Source organism: Saccopteryx bilineata, chromosome 2 (genome assembly GCF_036850765.1).
Source record: "Saccopteryx bilineata isolate mSacBil1 chromosome 2, mSacBil1_pri_phased_curated, whole genome shotgun sequence".
NCBI classification, from domain to species: domain Eukaryota; kingdom Metazoa; phylum Chordata; class Mammalia; order Chiroptera; family Emballonuridae; genus Saccopteryx; species Saccopteryx bilineata.
In genome coordinates, this window is record NC_089491.1 from 270992971 (window position 1) to 271010640 (window position 17670).

General features: G+C 49.9%; 1 protein-coding gene across 2 annotated transcripts; it reads left to right on the forward strand.

The window, feature by feature from the left end:
• The first annotated feature begins 1890 nt into the window (after window positions 1-1890).
• On the forward strand, window positions 1891-17443 carry P2RX4 (purinergic receptor P2X 4). Of its 2 annotated transcripts, none has more exons than XM_066260617.1 (12): window positions 1891-2126; window positions 5905-6052; window positions 9122-9193; window positions 9291-9363; window positions 9795-9891; window positions 11675-11755; window positions 11861-12002; window positions 12103-12239; window positions 14808-14901; window positions 15035-15100; window positions 15290-15385; window positions 16881-17443. In XM_066260617.1, the coding sequence occupies exons 1-12, from the start codon at window positions 1993-1995 to the stop codon at window positions 16905-16907; spliced, it is 1167 nt and encodes a 388-aa protein (XP_066116714.1). In that variant the 5' UTR covers window positions 1891-1992; the 3' UTR covers window positions 16908-17443. The 2 variants fall into 2 exon arrangements, with proteins under 2 accessions (XP_066116714.1, XP_066116716.1); XM_066260619.1 differs by lacking the exon at window positions 1891-2126 and adding an exon at window positions 2228-2247.
• Window positions 17444-17670: the final 227 nt, after the last annotated feature.

Sequence of the window (17670 nt, forward strand, 5' to 3'; positions counted from 1 at the left end):
ACCCCGAAGTCACCAGCTTGAGCGAGGGCTTGTCTGGTTTGAGCAAAAGATCACCAGCTTGAGCCCAAGGTCGCTGGCTTGAGCAAGGGGTTACTCAGTCTGCTGAAGGCCTGCGGTCAAGGCACGTATGAGAAAGCAATCAATGAACAATTAAAGTGTTGCAACGCGCAACAAAAAACTAATGATTGATGCTTCTCATCTCTCCGTTCTTGTCTGTCTGTCCCTGTCTATCCCTCTCTCTGACTCTCTCTCTCTGTTAAAAAAAAAAAAAAAGAATTATCGAGAGCTGGAAATGTGTTTTGACTCTTAAGGAAAAGTGTTTTTAAGTCCCCATGCAGAGAGAAGTCAGAGACTGGGTTTTCTTTCCCACATAGAATGTAAGCCCTCCCAACTGCACCAAGCTCCATTTCAGCAGAGAGGTCATCTGTCTGCTCATCCTCACATCAAGAACATTGCCAAACACACAATAGCGCCTCAGTAACTATCCATTGAATGAATGAATAAAATCCCATTTAACCCACACCATCTTTTCCTGGGACCACTCTGGACTGAAGCAGGTGACAACTTTGTTCCTCCCTCTAACTCAACAATTCCGTCTCTAGACACAGATGCTGTTTTCTGCAAAATCTTTTTATGTGTTCCACTTTTTTGTTCAAAAAAAATTTTTTTTTCAATTTTTAATTACAGTCAACCCTCAATATCATATTAGTCTCAGGTTGCAAATTTTATTATTCAACTTTTTATATTTGGAAAAACAAGGTAGTGTGGCTTAGGACATCTCACATCCAAGAAATGAACTGAAATATTGGATCAAATATTATGCACAGGATCTACAAACTGGAAGCAACCAGAGAAGAGCAGTAAGGGAAATCATGGGATACCCCCTGGAAGAAATAGCTGGTAGTTTTAAAACGATCAATATACTGCATCTGCAGTGACATGTAAAAACGGTTAGTGTCAATCAGGGGATGAAAAGCACCTTCATCATGATTACAAACAAGCTTCTATACAGTTACCTGCCAGAATTTATAGTTCACGAAGGCAAGATGTTCTGGCTTGTTCTGACCACTGGTCAGTGCCTGGCATATGGAAGGTGCTTATCAACCCTTGCCGAACCAATTAATGAAACTAAAGGTAAAACATACCTGACGGGAATGCACAAACATGGAAGAGTATGTTCAAGTAGTGGGCCTGTGGGTGTTTACTCCATTTCCCTTCTAATTTCCAATTCTCCTAAAGTGACAGAACTGTCTCAGTTGAAAGGATGGCCACAGAACCCCCGCCCCCGGCTCTGACTGCTCTCTCCTGTCCTGCAACTAAGGAAGCATCTCGATCTGGGTAAGATGGGGCCGAGCTTCAATGCCAGGCGGGACATTTTACAGGGTGCGTAGCTCCAGCCAAGGGCTCCTAGGGCACCCAGTAGTTGGGCCTTACCCCCGGGGGGGTGGGGGTGGAGGCAGAGCGGCCCCCGTTCCCCCGCCCCCACCCCCACTGCAGCAGAAGTTTGGACCTTCGGTGGGGTGGGATGCCCTTTCACCTAAGCTGTCCCCGCGGGCCCCTCCCGCAGGTGCTCGTAGGGGCTGGACCCCCTGAGGGGGGTCACTAAATACCTAGGACCAAGCCTAGGTCCCCTGAGGGGGTAACTCCCTGCCCAGGGAAAGTTCACTCTCTTCCCGAAGGTCTCAGCTCCCTTAAGACGGTCCCAGCCCACCTAAGGGATCACTCACCCCGGCCCCGGCCTCCCCGGCCCCCCCCCCCATACCCGAGGGCGAGGGGACGGACGCCTTCCGCCCAGCCCCTGGCCTCCGCCTAGCCCCTGGCCTCCGCCCCCGGGGGCCGCATCGCCTCCTTCCGGGCCCTCCCCCGCGGATGACGGCGCCGCGGGCGGGCCGGTCGGGCCTCCTGGGCGGGGCTCTCACGCGCGGCGAGGCTGCAGAGCGGCCAGCGGGCCCCACTGCGCGGAGCCCCGGCGGCGCGGCGGCGGGCGCGGCCATGGCGGGCTGCTGCTCCGTGCTGGCGGCCTTCCTGTTCGAGTACGACACGCCGCGCATCGTGCTCATCCGCAGCCGTAAAGTGGGGATCATGAACCGGGCCGTGCAGCTGCTCATCCTGGCCTACGTCATTGGGTGAGCGCGGCGTGGTAGGCGACCCCCGAAGTTCCGGGGCTCACTGGCCCCTGGGGGGCCCGGCCGTGCACCTGCTCTTCTCGGCTTAGGCCCGCGGGGGAGCCGCGTGGGCGTCCTGCAGGTGCGGCGCGGTGGGGTCCGCGACCAGAGGCCGGCGACACACCCCTCCCGGACCGTAGCCCCGGGGGACGGGCTCTGGGCCAGGCCCCGTGGCAGAAGACTGCCTTCCTGTGGTGTTGGAAGCGCAGACCCTGGCTAGACCTTCCTCCTCGCCTGTCCTGCTTCTTGTCATTCTGACGTGCTCCATGGTGTCCCGTGACTGGGGGCGGGGGTCATTACCTCAACTTTTCAATCTTTGTTAGTCACTTCCCATTCTGATGATCTGCTGACAGAAGCCAGAGTTTGGGATTTCCACTTGGTTCCTTTTGGGTCTGTGGTTTCCGGTTTTGTCCCTTAGCTCCGTGTGGTAATCCAAGATAGTGGAGGGTCACACTTTCAAAAGGCATTTAAAGTTCGCTCCCTTCGGTTTTCTGGACTTTGGCACCTGCCTTAGCCTCATGTCTCCATATGCTGCCTTCTTTGTTTACATATGTTCTCACTATCATTCCTCACCAAGTGTTTAATTTTAGCCGAATGCAGCCCTTACAAGCTAATAAAACTGGAGAGAGGAGGTGGAAATTAATTTACCAACTGGGCCTGCTTTCAAGATACACCTGGGGTGTTATGGTGGGTACAGCTGCCGAGCTGACAGATGGTATCTGCTTTGTCATTTCTGGTCTTAAAAGGCCTACTGCAGCGGTACCCAAACTGCACATCGAACCTGTTGGGAATCTTTTAAAAATACTAATGGCTGGCTGCCCTCCCCAGACCTGATTCTGAGGTGCAGCCAAGTGTGAGACTGGTGTGTCCAAGGGTTTCCCAAACCTACCTGATCATGAAAGACCTACCCTGAGGAATTGTTTTAAAGTAACCTGGGGTGGGGCTTGGAATCTGTTAATTGCTCAGGGAATTCACCTCATCTGACAGGTTCAGGCTCTGACATCTGTCAGCCCAGCAGCCTTAAGGATTGACAATATTCAATAAAATGGCTTTTCAGGTAGGGACTCTACAGCAGAACCACCTAGCCCACCCCCAGGTTTGGACTCAAGTCTCATCCATCCCACCGTGAACTCCTCACCACCCCCAGTAATTGTGATGTACCCTTCAGTTTTGAACCGATACTAGCTAGCGGGTTGACTGAACTCACACTGCTGGGTTGGACCAGAAGATTTAGTATCCCGCACTCATGCAGCTTTTTACTCTTTGCTCTTGATGCTCCCATGGAGATCAATTTACATCTACTTTACGGCATCTGTGAAGTTCTAGACTGAAGATAATATAGTTAGTCCCCCTTATCCGCGGGTTTACTTGCCACAGTTTTTGTTACCAAGGTCTGAAAATATTAAATGGAAAATTCCAGGGAAAAAAACCAACTTGTAAGTTTTAGATTGCATGCTATTCTCAATGGCGCAATGAAATCTTGAGGCTTCCTGCTCCATCCCACTTCAGACATGATCATCCCTTTGTCCAGCGTTTCCATGCTAAGTCATATCCCTTCCCAGTAGTTACTTAGTAGCTGTCTCAGTTATCAGATCAGTTACCAGAAAGAGAGTGACCATGTTCACATAACTTTGATCACAGTATGGTGTTATACTTGTATTTTATTAGTTATTGTTCATCTCCTATTGTGCTTAGTTTGTAAGTATGTATAGGAAAGAACACAGTATAAATAGGTTTTGGAAACTACTCGCAGTTTCAGGCATCCACTAGAGACCTGGGACCTTATCCCCAGCAGATGCAGGGGGGATTCTATATCTATATCTGCACTGTACAGTATGGTAGCTACTAGTCACATGTGGCTATTGAGCACTTGAAATGTTCCTACTCCAAAATGAGATGTGCTATCACTGTAAAATACACACTAGATTTCAAAGGCATAGTACAAAAAAACCCCAACTCAGTGGAATATCATACTAATGTATATTATATTGATAACTTTAAAATATATGGTTACATAAATATATCATTAAAAGTAGTTTTACCTCTTTATTTTTTAACATGGCTACTAGAAGTTTTTAAATTACATATGTAGCTTGTGTATATTTCTTTTGAGCAGTACAGCTTTCTAGGATTCCTATGACATGTTTTCTACCTTGATGAGGGTTTTTAAAAGCAATAAGTGCTTTGCTTTTATCCATCTTGCCATGATCAAAACTGACTCAGGATCCGAATTAAGGGCCTTAAAAAAACAAACAAACAAAAAAACCTCTTAACTTCCTGATCCAGTTCATCTTGATGAAACTGTGGTCTTTTTTCCCTAGTGACCCATAGCAATCCTTTTTCAAAGAGACTGAACCTACATTTATCAATTATCTAATGCTGTTATCAGTCACATGATGAGGAAACAGTTAAATGACATAATGATTATTGTGATATTTTGTGTCTCTTTCGCAATTCACTGTACTGGTGGTAAAATAGTGACTTTCCTGCCCTAAGCGTCAGTGTGTCTGACTAGAATTAAGTGAAAGCTTGTACTGCAGGTGAATTCCTGGCAGTACTGAAGAAGACGGTTCGTTAGGGGAAAAGCTCATGTCTAGGATGGGAAATGAATTTGGAGACTGGTCAGATCAGACAAACCAACAAATAAGTAACTGAAACCAGTGATTTCTGAAGTTTCAGCATCTAGAAATTATAAGGAGAGAGGAATGCTAGCGTCTCTTGATTCTAGAAAAAATAAGAGTCAATCTGTATTGGCCAATTTCAGCCTATGATGGCGACTCACATTGTTCTAAGCATATGACATGCACTTACTCATAGAACCTCACAACAACCATTCTGTGAAGTTCTGTGATCATTCCCATCTTACAGACTGAAAAAACTGAGGCACAAAGAAGTCAAGCAGCGTGGCTAAAGTTGTGCCTGGTGAATGGCACAGCTGAGACATGAACCGGAGATCAGATGGCTTCAGTCTGTTTTCTGGTGTCCTGACCACTATGTGCTGAAGCCTTTAATTATTCAGACTGATATTAAGGAAAGAAGCGTACATGTGACTTGCATTCTTGGAGAACAAAATAAGTTACTATAAAAAGCTCATTGGAAAGGTGTATCTTTTCTAGAAGGAGTATAGCATAGAGGGCAAGAGAAGAGGCTTCAAAGGCAGAAGGCTTGAGGTCAGATCCTGATGATGCCATTCACTAGCTGTGCAGCTTTGGGCAAATGCCTTAACCTCTCTGTGTCTCCGTTTCCTTCTCTGTACAATGGAGATAATAATACTTGTCTTACACAGGGGTCAGGAATAAATTAGTTACCATCTATAAGGAGCTTAGATCAATGCCTGGCACCTAAAAACACTCATGTGGTAACCGTTATCACCATACTTTTTATTCTCTCTTGGTGATTCTGCAAGTCATGGTGCATTGAAAGTGCTCAAATATCTAATAAGAAAGATAGCGTTAACTGAGCGTTTTTCTCTGTGCTAATCACTGTGCTGTAAGTGCTTTACTTGCATAATAGCATTAATTTCCCACAAATCACCCTGTGGTTTAGGTGCTGTTATGCCTATTTTGCAGAAGTAGAAGCGGAACCCCCACTACCACCACCGTTGCAAAGCTAAGCAGCTCTTGCAGTCACATAATTAATGAACGCAGTCCTTTCAGCCTCTGGCTGCAGAGGCTCCCCAGTATCAATTCACATTCACCAAATCCTAATGGCAATTCAGGAGGCCTGTTTTATTTTGTAGGTGGGTGTTTGTGTGGGAAAAGGGCTACCAGGAAATGGACTCTGTGGTCAGCTCAGTTACTACCAAAGCCAAGGGCGTGGCTGTGACCAAAACTTCTAGACTTGGATTCCGGATCTGGGACGTAGCTGATTACGTGATTCCAGCTCAGGTATGCTGTCCATGATGACTGTCTAACACTAAAGCCTCTAGTTACCTCCTTTCTCTTTGCTGACACTTGCGTACTTGATTAATCATTGGCATGGCCAGAGTTCTAACATCCCCAGTGCCCAGACAGATTGCTTTAGTCCAAACAGTCAGTACACACAGATCTCCTTTTGGCTTGCTATCTAAGAGGTAATATCCAATCAGCTATGTTTCTTCAGCTTTAAAACATGGCTGGCTTAAACACAGGAAACTTTCCATATGGCCATCTCAGTCTGCCTCAAGCCCTGAGACGTAAAAAGGCAAACGTCTTAAATCCTGGGGGGAAAATTCATGTAGAAACATCGCCATTCCACGTTTTGTATTTGCTTTATGGTTATAAACCCACAAGGTGAACCTTTTCAAACTGCATTAAAACCTTTAACGGCAACTAGAGATGAAAAGCCAATCAGAAGTAAACAGACACACCCTCACAGGATCCCATCAGGAATAAAGGTGAAGGAAGAAAGTTATTTGATACAGCGCCCTAGTTTCTAGTCTGTGAACCCACAAAACTCCCAAGTCAAATATTGACTTTCTTTAGCCTCACTAATGGCTATGCTCCACACAGCCAACCCCAACATCTCTCTCCAGATGGCTTATGTACTAGAGTGGCCCAGAGTGACTAAATGCAGATAAGCTGTCAACTCTTGGCTCAGAGCTCTGCAAGGATTTTAGAAACTCTTTCTTCAACTGTGTTCACTTTCCCCTTGCCTTCTCAAGAGATGGGTGTTGTGGGGTGCCCAGAGAGAAGAGAAAGCTAAGGAGCCATAGAAGTAAAATGGAACAGGGTTCCCAGTTGCTGGAGGCAGCTGGTCCTGTTGGCATGCACTGTCTCAGCAGAGACCTCTGCTTCCTGTTAAGTCACAGCCTCATCCTGGCAAGCTCTGGGGACATCACCCAGGCTGTGTATTGGAACCAAGGACGGATAGGGCCCTTGCTCCTGCCCTTCAGTGGGAAGAAACACACAGCTACTTCACCTTGCCTCTCAGATCTGGGGGTCGAGCAAGCTCCCCACGCTCTCCTCATGAGCTTCCACGGCACCCTTCTGCCTCTCAGAGGTTGGAACACAAACATCTGTTTGTATTGCACTCGCTTGGCTCATCTTGACCCTGACGTTTTCCTGAACGTACATGAACACTAGGAACTAGAAAGGAAACCATATTGAATTGTTCACGTCTAACTCAGGAGAGGTGGAGGGGCAGCCTTCTGTCAACACCACGGAAAGCATTTTGACCTATGGATACCTGGGAGTCTGGCGGGGGCGGGAGTGGGAGCAGGTGCCCGGGGAGACTGGGCTCTCTGCCACCACCTCATGCTTCCTCCTATGGCCATTTCCTTACCTCCCAGCATGGCTTGTTCTGGAGTTTTTTTTGGAAGACGCCAACTACTCCCAGAGCTTCCACCACTTTGTCAGACCTGGGAGAGGAAATGCCTGCAGACCTCAGTTACTGGGATCATCCAGGTGGCCATCAGCACCAACTCCGCCCTTCCCAGGAGCAAGAAGTGCTGCCGAGGCCTGGTCACATCCTTTTCCAACGGCAGTGCCTAGTGAGGGGAAGATCCAGCTAGAATCTTGGGGGCCTTTGTCTTCTACTTCCTGTGCTAGGAGGTCATGATCAGCAATTCTTTAGTCTCGTCCCCAACAAATGGCTCTCAAATTTCTCAGAAACTTGAATAAATTCATCATTTGGAGAAAACAGAACCTTCTCAAAGAGAGAAGTGTCGATTGCTGACCCTGACCGAGTCTTCTCTGGAATGTTTGATTTATTTAGATTCTGGTTAGGGAAGAAAACCAGCCAAATTTGATACCTTTAAATGTTTGTGGGTGTTTTTTTGTTGTCCCTCTGAGGTAATCCAGTTGGCAAAGGATGTTTGGAGTACTTGTTGGCTCTTTTTCCCTCAATAAGTCAAGCTTTATTTAAGGAACCATTTTAGGTTATATAGACTTCTCTTTTAATTGAGGTGACCATCACATATCATACTATTGATATTAACCATTTCAAAATGAGAATTCGGTGGCCGGTTAGACATTCATGATGTTGTGTTCCATCACCTCAGTCTGGTTCCACATTTCCATCACCCTCAAAGGAAACCCCATACTCATTAAGCAGTCACGCTATTCCACCTTCCCCCTCACCCCCCACAGCAACCGCCAGTCCGCTTCCCGTCTCTGTGGCTTTGCCTGTCCTGGACATTTCGTATCAACAGGATAGCATGGTATGGGACCCTTGTGTCTGGCTTCGCTCACTTGGCACCATGTTCTCGAGGTTCATCCACCTTGTATATAGCAGGTGTCAGTGCTCCGCTCCTTTTCATGGCTGAGTAATATTCCATTATAGGCATAGACGGCAATCTGTGTATCCGTTCACCTGTCAACAGATGCTGGGGTTGTTCCCACCTTTGGGACATGGTGAATAATCCTTCTATGTACATGAGTACACAAATATTTGTTTGAGTCCCTGTTTTCAGTTAAATTGTAAACTCTCAGAGGAGAGAATGGGAGACCCTAAGATTTTTTTCTTTTTTTTTGTATTTTTCTGAAGCTGGAAACGGGGAGAGACAGTCAGACAGACTCCCGCATGCGCCCGACCGGGATCCACCCAGCATGCCCACCAGGGGGCGACGCTCTGCCCACCAGGGGGCGTCACTCTGTCATGACCAGAGCCACTCTAGCGCCTGGGGCAGAGGCCAAGGAGCCATCCCCAGCACCCGGGCCGGGCCATCTTTGCTCCAATGGAGCCTCGCTGCGGGAGGGGAAGAGAGAGACAGAGGAAGGAGAGGGGGAGGGGTGGAGCAGATGAGCGCTTCTCCTGTGTGCCCTGGCTGGGAATCAAACCCAGGACTTCTGCACACCAGGCCGACACTCTACCACTGAGCCAACTGGCCAGGCACTAAGATCTTTTCTTTTTTAATAAAATTGTTTTCTGGAGAAATGAAAGGTACCGTCTTGTTAAATGAGCATCTGGCTTTCTTTGCAGCTCTGCTGGGCTCCTCTGAAGGTAATACGGCTCCCTCCCTTCTGTCCCTTCTACAGGAGGAGAACTCCATTTTTATCATGACCAACATGATTGTCACCATGAACCAGACCCAAGGTCTCTGCCCTGAGGTAGGGAAGAGCCTGGCACCTCCTGCCCCCCTCTCCACCCCTGACCCACTGTGTGCGAGGCTGGCCCCGTGGAACCCGTTTTCACTCCTTTATTCAGATTCCGGATAAGACGACTGTGTGTGAGTCAGATGCCGACTGTCGTGCTGGCTCTGCAGGCACCCACAGCAATGGTATGAACCTGTGACTGTATCCCCTCAGCCTGGGGAGGACGGCCCCCGACCACATCACCTCCCCTGTGGGGCTCCTTGTCCCCCACATTCCCCAACAACTTCATGACTCACAGGGAGCCTGGTGTCCAGATTGAGGTCCTGTGACCCCCTTGACAGTCACCTCTGTCATCCACACCCCAGAGGCCATCCCAGATCTTGCCCTGTGGTGTGGCTTGGCATCACCCAGCCCTGCAATAGCAAAGCAGAGATGTGCCTAGGAATTAGGCAACCATTTTCCTCCAATCCCAATTTTTGGACACTGTCTAAATCCCAGAGTTGGATGAGCTCAAGGCTGACTTCATAGGACGCCATGGTGGGCCTTCCACTCTCTGCTTCACAGAAGTAGAAAACAGGAGACCAGCTGTGGACCTGGGTTCCCCTCGCCCCTGCAGGAGTGGCGACAGGGAGGTGCGTGCCCTTCAACGGGACTGTGAAGACGTGCGAGGTGGCAGCCTGGTGCCCGGTGGAGGATGACGCTCACGTGCCAAAGTGAGTTGTGACCAAGGGAAGGACGGGCCCTGAGCTCGGGTTTTTGGGCCCACGGGACAGCGGCAGGGGAGTGAGCGAAGCCTTCGTGTTGTGGCTTTGTGCTCTTGACGCCTGGAATGGCGGCTCTCAACCGCCACCTGCTGCCGAAGGGCAGCAGCCATCAATGTCGAGGTGGGTCACAGCGTTGTCATGATAAGAGAGCAAATGCCTTATTTGTGTTAAGATTCTGTCAGAGGCAGATAAATGGACAGGAAACAGTTCTCAGCTGCCTTAAGTCCATTTCTCACAAAGAACAAGCCACAGACAATAATGGTAACTGTATTTTTAGTAACATTGTTTGACTTTGTTAAACAGTGACCTCTAACTTGTGGCAAAGGATGTTTTTTATGGCCACAGTTGCAAGTTTTATTTCCCAATGAATGGCTGATCCCAAAGGTGAAAACAACAGACGAAGAGACAGACTGTGGTCCATTTACACGGTGGCATGTTATCCGGCCCTAAGAAGCAATGATGTTCTGGCCTGTGCTCCAGCATGGAAGAGCCTCGAAAACATCATGCCAAGTGAAAGCTAGACACAAAGGACCACATATGAAACATCCATTCATGTGAAATATCCGGAACAGACAAACCTCAGAGACAGAAAATAGTTCTTGCTGGTTCCCAGGGGCCGAGCAGAAAAGAGACTAGATACTAACTACTTAATAGGTGTGGAGTTTCCTTATAGGGCAGCGGTTCTCAACCTGTATTTCCGATGGCTTTAGGCGACCCCTGTGTTTTGGTTGTTCAACCCCCGCCGGGGTCGCGACCCACAGGTTGAGAACCACTACTGTTATAGGGTGATGACTGTTCTGGGACTAGATGGAGGTGATGGTTGTACAACACGATAAATGAACCGAATGCCACTGAAAGTATTGCCTCTGAGATGCACAGAGGTAGGGAAAGTTATGGTATAGGGAATGACAAAAGTTTGAAAAACCCTGATGTAATCCCCCCCGATACAGGGATGAGGGAGTTTGAGGCCCCCAGAAATGTATGTTGGTCAAGGTCGTCAGCAGCGGAGGCAGGCTCAGCTCTCACTGTGTCGCCTTGTCATTGGCCTTGCGCCTGTCTCAGGACTGGGAAGACTACTGTTTATATTTTCAAAGATTCCATCTGGATTTGGGGAGGCCGCCCCCACAGAGGGGCCAGCCTACGGGGCCGGATCCTCCCAATGGGAATCCATCCAAGAAGCAAGGTCCCCTTAGGGACGCATACTACTCATACTGCCAGCCAGGAGCTGACGTGGCACTTGTGAGAAGAGGCTGTGAGCCAGAGGACTCCACTTTTTGTGTATCTTTGAGAGGTCAGGATCCAGCCTACAGGTGGATTGACCTTTGCTTTGACTTTTGTAAAGACCAGATTTCCAGAGCATTTCCCTGCAGGCAGCAAGCACCAGCATGGAATAGGGAGAGAATTCCAGGGAGGCCACTGGGCGCTTCCCACCTTTGCGGGTCCTTCACACCCCTTCGTGGTGTCTTCAATCCCCGCCACCTTGGTTGAGAGGCCAGGAGAGGAAGGCCCCTTAGGGCTTGGTCTGCAGCCTCCTCTCTTACCCTGGTGTTTATGCAGAGAAGAGTAGAAGATGCTAGAAATGTCTCACTTTTTCTTTTTTTGTCAAAATGACCTTTTAAGATGTGTGTATATATGCTTATAAAAAATATCACATTGGTATGTGAGTATACATATATTTATACTTACATTAACAATAACAATATAATTAACAATGTGTTATAATTTTTCTCAGACCTGCTTTTTTAAAGGCTGCGGAAAACTTCACCCTTTTGGTTAAGAACAACATCTGGTATCCCAAATTTAACTTCAGCAAGTAAGTGGTGGCCAGCTGTGTGGGTTCAGCCACATCTTGGAGAAGCATCCAGCCCCTTTTCTGAGATTTTGCTCACTTCCGTTTTGTGCTTCTTCCCGACTTCAGGAGGAACATCCTTCCAAACATCACCACTACCTACCTCAAGTCGTGCATTTATGATGCTGTGACGGATCCCTTCTGCCCCATATTCCGTCTTGGCAAAATAGTAGAGAACGCAGGGCACAGCTTCCAGGACATGGCCGTGGAGGTAAGCGCCGGCCCTGGCTTGTCTAACACAGCCTCCGACAGGTCTCGTTCTAGAACGGGCTCAAAGAGAAGCTCGTTCCATCTCTGCTTGCAACCCACAGGGAGGCATCATGGGCATCCAGATCAAATGGAACTGCAACCTCGACAGAGCGGCCACCCTCTGCCTGCCCAAGTATTCCTTCCGCCGCCTGGACACCCGAGACCTGGACCACAACGTGTCCCCTGGCTACAACTTCAGGTGCGTGGGCCCTGTTTCTCGTGTGTGTGTGTGTGTGTGTGTGTGTGGGGTGGCTGGATCATTCCCTGGTGGGGACATCCACGCCCACCGAAGACCAGCACTCCGACGGCCGCCAAGGGCAGGTAGGATCGTGCGCCAGGGAGAATGCTCTGAGCGGGGCCCTGTGCCTGGGGCATCCTGGCCCGTGAGAGAGCCCTCCTTGCCCTTTCTTGCCTCAAGAAACACATTAAGACGGTTTACAGAGTAGCCAAGAGAGGCTGGCCGCCTGAGCTTTCTCAGGCCGGCCTCTGCTGGGACCTCGCTCACTCATTTTGAGGAGTGGATGAGCTTGTGATCCTCTAGTCCAGAGGCTGGAAGTAGGTGGAGGTGGGCGCTGCCTTTGGTTGGAAACTTCTGGAAAGTGAATGGGGGAAGGGGCATATAAGCCTACCTTGCACCCAGAAATTGGTTTCTGAAAGACCGAGTCGGCCTCAGCATCTCCAGCATGCAGAGGACACAGGGCTAGCCTCAGGATGGGCCTTCGCTGGTGTTTCTCTGCTGGAAGTGCGGTCCTCTGGTTTCCTAGGGCTGCCAAAACATGCTAACTGGGTGGCTGGAAACAGGAATGGATTCTCACGGTTCTGGAGGGTAGAAGCCCCAAATCAGGTGTCAGCAGGGCCAGGCTCATTCCTTGCCTCTTCCAGCCTGTGGCTCTCAACAGTCCTTGGTGTTCCGTGGCTGGTAGACACATCACTCCAATCTATGCCTTTGTCGTCACATGGCCTTCTTCCCTGTGTCTGTGTCTCTCCGTGTTCTCGCCTCTTCTTATCAAGATAGCAGTCATATTGATTTCACCTTAAGTCAGTATGTCCCCATCCTAACTAATGGCATCGGCAAAGATCCTTTTTCCAAGTACAGTCACACATTCACAGGTTTCACATGAGTTTTGGAGGATATTGTTCAACCCAGTACACAGCTAATAATCTGATGAGAAGGCCAAGGGATCAGGGTCATGTTGCCACTTTCCTGAGGCAGTAAAATCAGCAACCATGTATGTTTTCACATGCCCTTCCTTGCATCTTGCACACAAGTAGCCACTATTAACAATAAGCTGTAGGAGGGGGCCCACCTGAGTGGGTCAGTGGTGCTTTTATGTTGCACTTGTCTCCCCCTAGTGGTGACATGTGGAATCCAACGCAGACCAGATCTGCTGTCTTTGGAAACCATCTGGCTCACTGAGAGGGCAGATGTTTGAATTTCTTGCCAGTAAGGGAGTTAGATTATTCTCCATCTCTACTCTTACACAATTCTTGTAGGAACCACTGGGTTGGAACTCCAGAACAAAGACAAGCCAATGGGACCCTCACAAGGACACCCCACTTCCTGCCTAGACCGTGACATGGAGACAGATCACGGGCCAAGAGTTTAGGTGCTGGTGGACCCCTGTATAAAACGGCAGCACACGGTGCCACATCTCTGTGGTTCTCCCCCAGTCATTTCCCTTTGTGTTTTTTTTTTAAAAAGGCTTTACTGAGACATAGTTCACATATCACACAGTCCACCCATTTAGAGTGTAGACGACAGCTCTTTTTATTTAGTACATTCACAGAGTTGTGCAACTATTACCATAGTCACTTTTAGAACATCTTCATCACCTCAGAAACATTTCCGTCACCTGCACCCTCTATCCTCCTTCTGCCAGTCCCTGGCAGCCTCTGGTCTCATCTCCTTTCTGTCTCTCTGCATTTGCCCATTCTGGACTTAGTCAATGTGTGGTCTTCTGTGTCTGGCTTCTTTCAATTCGCATCATGTTTTGTTTTGTTTGTTTTCAAGATTTATCCATGTAGGCTTGACCTGTGGTGGCGCAGTGGATAAAGCGTTGACCTGGAAATGCTGAGGTTGCCGGTTCGAAACCCTGGGCTTGCCTGGTCAAGGCACATATGGGAGTTGATGCTTCCTGCTCCTCCCCCCTTCTCTCTCTCTCTCTCTCCTCTCTAAAATGAATTTAAAAAAATTTATCCATGTTGTAGCATTTATTAATACTTCGTCTCTTTTCATGGCCAAATAATATCCCAATTGTGTGGATGTACCACATTTAGCCATTCATCCATCGGCAGATCACTGGTTCTTTAAGAAAAAAAGGCCAGTGCTGACGCTGTGAGGTTCAGGACCAGTTTTTCTGTCCCGGAGGTAGCTGCTGGCTGGCTCCATGCTATTAGTGGCCAGAGTCCTTGAGAGAGGCCAGTGGGTCCACTGCCAGGAGGAAGGACATTCAGAGCAAGAGGTTCTAGTTTAAGACATCGGAGGCAACAGTGATAACAGAGCAGGGAGCTCTCCATGGGCCTGGTGGACCCTGGCGCCCTCTTTGTCAATAGGCTGGCTCCCACTGCGTCCCACATGAGCTGGGAGGGGCCCTGAGGTGCTCAAGGTCATCTTAGAGCAAACCTTAGGCCAGTGTCAAGTCTGCAAGGCCGTGGGGTGGAGGGTCGGCTGTAACATCCAGGGCCCAGGGCCCGGGGTCTGGAGGATAAATCAGCCTCTGTCTCCCTACCCTGTGCCTTTCCCTCTCACCTGGCTTCCTCTCCCCAGGTTCGCCAAGTACTACAGTGACCTGACGGGCACCGAGCACCGCACACTCACCAAGGCCTATGGCATCCGCTTCGACGTCGTCGTGTTTGGAAAGGTAGCCTGGTCACCAGCTCACTCAGGACCCCGTCAGCACTCTTGCCAGGGTCGAGGGGTCCTCTCCCCACGCTTTACCAGCCCTTACCCACCCCTACCACACCTCTTTTTTCTTTTTCTCCTGTCACGTGCAGGCTGGGAAATTTGACATCATCCCAACCATGATCAACATTGGCTCCGGCTTGGCACTCTTAGGGGTGGTGAGTAAGTAGGTCTCTCTGCTCACCCCCAGGGCTGGGCCCTCCTCAGCAGTCAGTAGCATGGCAGTCCAGCCCCTCAGCTAAGGGCCGGGTCCCCCCCCCCCATCCCTGCCTCCACATCCCTTTTCTGAGGACCGCCCCTCCGGGCCTAGCCTTCTCCAGATTAACACAGCCTGGCTCTCCTTTCAGACAACAGTGCTGTGTGACGTCATCGTCCTCTACTGCATGAAGAAAAAATACTACTATCGGGACAAGAAATATAAATACGTGGAAGACTCCGAGCAGGTAGGCCACCTCCTGAACTCAGCGAGGAGGAATGTCCAGGCGTCTTACCTTGTCAGCCTCCTATAGCCACGGTGACGACCCTGAATGCGGGGTCTGTCCTAGCAAGGCCCGGGCACAAAGGCTGGCGCCGTCTCAGTGTGCCATCCACCCAGGTCACCACACGCCACCCTCATCATCCGCTCCTTTCCTAGACCATCTGTGCTAGGACTTACTTCACATGGACTCACTCTTTAAAACGGGTCAGGAACCTATAGCTCGCGAGTCAGATGTGGCTTTTTTTTTTTTTTTTTTTGTATTTTTATGAAGCTGGAAACGGGAAGAGACAGTCAGACAGACTCCCGCATGCGCCCGACTGGGATCCACCCAGCATGCCCACCAGGGGCCACACTCTGCCCACCAGGGGGTGATACTCTGCCCTTCCGGGGGGTCGCTCTGCTGCGACCAGAGCCACTCTAGCGCCTGGGGCAGAGGCCAAGGAGCCATCCCCAGCGCCCGGGTCATCTTTGCTCCAATGGAGCCTTGGCTGCAGGAGGGGAAGAGAGAGACAGAGAGAAAGGAGGGTGGGGGATGGAGAAGCAAATGGGCGCTTCTCCTATGTGCCCTGGCCGGGAATCGAACCTGGGTCCCCCGCACGCCAGGCCGACGCTCTACCGCTGAGCCAACCGGCCAGGGCTAGATGTGGCTCTTTTGACGGCTGCATCTGGCTCGCAGACAAATCTTTAATAAAAAAATAATGTTAAAAATATAAAACATTCTCATGTATTACAATACATTCATTTCCTACCACTCATGTTCATGGTTGCGAGTGGCTGGAGCCAATCACAGCTGTCCTCCAGGACAAACCAAATTTTTTTTTTATTCTTTTTTTTTTAGAGAGGAGAGGGAGAGAGAGAGAGAGAGAGAGAGACAGAGAGGAGAGACAGAGAAAGAGAAGGGGGGAGGAGCTGGAAGCATCAACTCCCATATTTGCCTTGACCAGGCAAGCCCAGGGTTTCAAACTGGCAACCTCAGCATTTCCAGGTCGATGCTTTATCCACTGCGCCACCACAGGTCAGGCACAATACCAAATTTTTATTGGATATTGCGGAACATACACAGGTCATTGGTGGCTCTCACGGAATTACATTTTAAAATATGTGGCATTCATGGCTCTCTCAGCCAAAAAGTTTCCCGACCCCTGCTTTAAAACCTAGCCTATTGTAACTAATGACATCTCAGGTTAGTTATGATAACAACACATGGATATTATGAGAAAAGTGACGTCTGCACACTACGTAGATGCACCTTGCAGAGCAGGAGTCGGGTACCATGCTCCGAGACTGCTGCCCTGGGACCAGCTTCAGTACGTGCAGTTGGGAAGGGCTGTCCCAGGTCCTCAGGAAGATGCACCTGACCCACACCACCCCGGATGCCCCAGGCCTGCAGGAGGACAGCGTGGGGTGGGTGCACCCTTATCTGTAAGCACAGTGATTAATGAGCATATGGTTCTTCTCAGGGTTCTGACACTGAGAGGGACCAGTGACGCCTGCCCCTCCCTCGGGCTCCCAACAGCCCTCATCAGAGCCCAGTGGAAAGCAAAGAGAAGGGAGAAGAGGCCCGCATGGCATCCCAGAGAAAGTTCGAGCCTCTGAGTCAGTCTGCACTCCACAGGGACCTCAGGGTGGCCCGCTGATCCCGTGTTTTGTGTGATAGCACGTGCATCGTACACCAGCCTGCAGGGGGTACTGTTCTTTCAGCGGGCTGTGGCCCAAGGGCAGTGCGCTGCTGTGGCTGCAGAACCCGGGCCTTCTCCAGGGCCAGCATTCCTCGGCAGCCTCCTCCCCAGGGCCCTGCAAGATGGGTCCAGCAGCTCTGTGCTCTACCCATGGCTGGCACACAGGACAGCTGGGTGCGGTCACTGGAGGCAGGGTGTGCTGCGGGTGTGGGTGGGAGATGCCGGTCCCCTTCCCCCACCAGACTTTGTCCATGGGATCATGAGGTGGAATTCGTGCTTCTCTTGAGAAGAGGTGTGTTGAGATGGTTGAGGACCAGACATTAAAACAAGTGTGATTTTCTTCATCTCTGTCTGTGTGGTTTCACGGCACGAGCCAGGACATTCCTTCCATCCCCTCGGAAATCCACTTGTGGTTCCAGCTCACTGTTCTCTGAGGAGGCTCCCAAAAGCACGCTACCAGGCGTCGGCATCTTTCCTGCTTTCACTTTCTCCTCGAGTTCCTAAGAAACTCGATCTTCATTAGGTTGTGTTCTTCCCGAGTGCACATTTCTTGTCCGTAGCGACGGCTCGC